Raw genomic sequence first — 3948 nt, 5'->3', positions numbered from 1 at the left:
GACTATTCGTAGAACTAAGTCCCTGACTCCAAAGTGTCGAAGGTTGGTCCTTCTATTGTAGTATCTCTCGATTCTTTGCTTTTGCGTGACCATCCGAACAAGTGTTGTGTCTCGTTTTTCATCTAATAGCTCGAGGCTAGTATTCATAGCCTCGTGATTTAACTCCTCCGATGCATGTCAAAACCTGGCACTGGGTTCTCCGACCTCGACAGGGATAAGGGCCTCGGAGCCATAAACTAAAGAGAACGGAGTAGCCCATGTGCTAGACTTCGATGTTGTTCGATATGCTCAAAGGACCTCGGGTAGAACTTCTCTCCATTTTACCTTTGCATCGTCCAACCTTTTCTTCAGGTTTTGAATGAAAGTTTTGTTTGTTGATTCGGCCTGTCCATTTCCAGTTGGGTGATACAGTGTTGATAAGATCCTCTTTATTTTATGTGCTTCGAGAAACTCCGTCACCTTGCTGCCGATGAATTGTTTTCCAATGTCACATACAATCTCGACAGGCATCCTGAACCGACACATGATGTGGTCCCAGATGAAGTCAATAACTTCCTTTTCTCTGACCTTCTCGAAGGCCTGTGCTTCCACCCATTTAGAAAAATAATTAGTCATAAACAAAACAAATTTAGCTTTACCTGGGGCCATTCGTAGGGGGCCGACTATGTCCATCCCCCGTTTCATGAAAGGCCACGGGGATAGGACTGAGTGGAGTTGTTCTCTGGGCTAATGGATCATCGATGGAAACCGTTGGCACTTATCACATTTTTTGACAAACTCCTTAGTATCTTTTTCCATGTTGTCCTAGTAATACCCTGCTCTAATAATTTTGCGAATCAAAGACTCGGCACCGGAGTGGTTCCCATAAGTACCTTCGTGGATTTCTCGTAGAACATAATCGGTGTCCCCTGGCCCCAAACATACCGCCAATGGCCCATCGAACATTCTCCTGTACAATGTTCCATCTTCATCTAACGCGAACCTAACAGTCTTGGTTCGTAGGGCCCTCGATTCTTTATGGTCCGACGGGAGTTTTCTATCCTTCAAATAATCGATATACTTATTCCTCCAATCCCAAGTCAAGCTTGTATAATTTATCTCGGCATGACCCTCTTCAACCACAGACCTCGATAATTGGACGACAGTCCTCGGGACGATATCATCTTCTTCGATTGAGGATCCTAAATTAGCAAGTGCATCGGCCTCACTATTTTGTTCTCGAGGTACATGATCCAGAGTCCATACCTTGAAGCGATGTAATGTTACCTGTAGCTTATCCAAGTATCGTTGCATCCTATCCTCTCGAACTTCAAAAATTTTGTTTACTTGGTTTACCACCAACAATGACTCGCACTTGGCTTCAATGACTTCTGCTCCCAAGCTCTTATCTAGCTCGAGACCTGCAATCATGGCCTCATACTCGGCCTCATTATTAGTCAACCTAGGAGTTTTGATAGATTGTCCAATAGCACTACCCGTAGGTGGCTTCAAGACAATGCCAAGCCCGAACCCTTTCACATTCGAGGCAACCGTCCGTGAAAAGGGTCCATACCCCCGATGATGTACCCGATATTAGCAGGAGTTATTTCTCCACTTCGGGTATGAGGGTTGGTGCAAAATCGACCATGAAGCTAGGATTTGAGACTTGATGGCGGTTTGGGGTTGATATTCGATATCGTACTCGCTAAGTTTGACGGCCCATTTGGCCAACCGGCCCGATAGTTCGGGCTTATGCAGAACATTTCGAAGTGGGTAAGTTGTTAATACACATATAGGATGACACTGAAAATATGGCTTTAGCTTTCTAGATGCCCTTCTCAATGCAAGTGCTAATTTTTCTAAGTGAGAGTACCTACTTACCGCTATCTCGGATACTGTCAAATATAAGTAAAGCTTTTCATCTACCTTTGGGGTGTAAAGCAAAGGCGGGCTCGATAAGTATCGCTTCAGTTCTTCTAAGGCTTGCTGCCATTACGGGATCCACGCAAAATCCTTTTTCTTTTTGAGCAAGGAAAAAAACCCTATGACTTTGATCCGATGACCTTAAAATGAATCGACCCAAGGCGGCTATTTGACCGGTTAGCCTTTGTACGGCCTTGACACTATCTACAATTGTGATATCCTCGATGGCCTTGATTTTGTCGGGATTAATTTCGATGCCCCGATTCGACACCATGAAGCCGAGGAACTTACCCGAGCAGACTTTAAAGGCACATTTTTTTGGGTTAAGCTTCATGTTGTACTTCCTCAAGATTTTGAATGTTTCCTACAAATGAGTTAAATGGTCCTTTGGCGCAGGGACTTAACCGACATATCATCAATGTAAACTTCCATCGATTTACCTATCTGTTCCTCGAACATTTTGTTAACTAGGCGTTGGTACGTAGCTCCTGCATTTTTTAGCCCGAAGGGCATTACGTTGTAACAATAAGTTCCAAACTTGGTGATAAACGAGGTCTTTTCCTGATCCTTCGGATTAATTTAAATTTGATTGTACCTGTGGTCGGTGTAGAGAAAAGTTAGGATCTTATGACCGGCCGTGGAATCGATCATACGATTGATGTTAGGCAATGGAAAAGAGTCTTTTGGGCATGCTTTGTTTAAATCCTTGTAATAAACGCACATTCTAAGTTTGTTTCCTTTTTTAGGAATTACAACTACGTTAGCCAACCATTCGGGTTATTTTACTTCCCGAATAGACCCTATTTAAGATGTTTGGTTACCTCGTCCTTTATAAATGCATTCTTCACCTCGGACTGGGGCCTCCTTTTTTGTTTGACCGGTTTGAACTTGTGATGACTTAAAAGGTCATCACTCGTTTTAGAAATAAATTCTGTGTTTTGAGGCCTTAAAAACCTCTTTCTGTCTCACCTCAATTTACGTACGCAGTCCGAACGCGTAGCCAGAAAGCCATTATGTGAAAATCTAATGATGAATTTTGCCTTTAAAATGAATTTAAGTTGACTTCAGTCAACATTTTTGGGTAAACGGACCCGGATCTATGATTTGACGGTTCCGGAGGGTCCGTAGAAAAATATGGCACTTGGGCGTATGCCCGGAATCGGATTCCGAGGTCCCAAGCCCGAGAAATGAGTTTTTAAAGAAAATTATTTTCTGGAATCTTTATGAGTTTTTGAAAATGAAATGTGTTTGAAATTTGATAGTATCGAACCCGCATTCATGTTTTGGAGCCTGGTATAGGTCTTATATGTGAATTAAGTTGAGTCTGTGAAATTTGGTAAGAAACGGACTTGAATTGACGTGAATCAGACCTTCTTTGAGATAATTGAAAAATTTGATGTTCTTAAGTGATTTCATAATTTTGATGCTAAATTCATAGTTGTTGATGTTATTTTGGTGATTTGAATGCACGAGCAAATCCGTATGATGTTTTTAGGTTGTGTGCATGTTTGGTTTGGAGCTCCGAGGGCTCGGGTGAGTTTTAGATAGGCCACGGAGTGGAATTTTAACTTAGAAATTTGCTGGTATGTTGCATGTCTGCAGGCTTCGCACTGTCTCGCAAATGCGAGATCGCAAATGCAAGGAAATCGCTGCAAATGCGAAAGGACCTGGTCTGCCTTGGGGTCGCAAATGCGACGTAGTGATTGCAAAAGCGATCTCGCAAATGCGAAAGGCCCATAGCATTTGCGAAGTGGCCTGGAATTCCACTTGGTCGCAAGTGCGACAAATTCGGTCGCAAAAGCTACTTCGCAATTGCGATACTTGGTCGCAAATGCGACAACAACAAATTTCTGAGGGGTTCACAATTGCGACATCTGAGACCAATTAATTAACACTTAGACGCATTTTCAGCCATTTTTCATATCATCTCAAAACATAAACTCTCTTGGGCGATTTTCTAAAGAAAATTTCTTCTCCAAATCGATTTTAAGTCATTGCTAACTCGTTTTGTTCAATCTTTAACACATGATTTCAACTCAAAATCAA

The 3948-nt window shown here is 42.3% G+C and overlaps 1 protein-coding gene across 1 annotated transcript; it reads right to left on the bottom strand.

Annotated features, from left to right (window-relative positions):
* Positions 1-288: 288 nt before the first annotated feature.
* Positions 289-1410, bottom strand: LOC138883509 (uncharacterized). Its single transcript, XM_070164200.1, has 2 exons — positions 873-1410; positions 289-584 (listed from the first exon to the last, which is right to left on the bottom strand). The coding sequence occupies exons 1-2, from the start codon at positions 1408-1410 to the stop codon at positions 289-291; spliced, it is 834 nt and encodes a 277-aa protein (XP_070020301.1).
* Between the last annotated feature and the right edge of the window lie 2538 nt (positions 1411-3948).

The sequence above is a fragment of the Nicotiana sylvestris genome, chromosome 12, assembly GCF_000393655.2.
Source record: "Nicotiana sylvestris chromosome 12, ASM39365v2, whole genome shotgun sequence".
Lineage (NCBI taxonomy): Eukaryota > Viridiplantae > Streptophyta > Magnoliopsida > Solanales > Solanaceae > Nicotiana > Nicotiana sylvestris.
The sequence above is the reverse complement of the archived record's forward strand: the minus strand, read 5'-3'. Positions and strand labels throughout refer to the sequence as shown.

What these genes read in the sequence shown, in the direction of transcription:
- LOC138883509 (XM_070164200.1), bottom strand. Translation starts at nt 1,410, where the DNA reads ATGATTGCAGGTCTCGAGCTAGATAAGAGCTTGGGAGCAGAAGTCATT. An exon ending in TCTACGAGAAATCCACGAAG is followed by an intron (nt 585 to 872) that starts GTACTTATGGGA and finishes AATGGGTGGAAG; the next exon opens with CACAGGCCTTCGAGAAGGTC.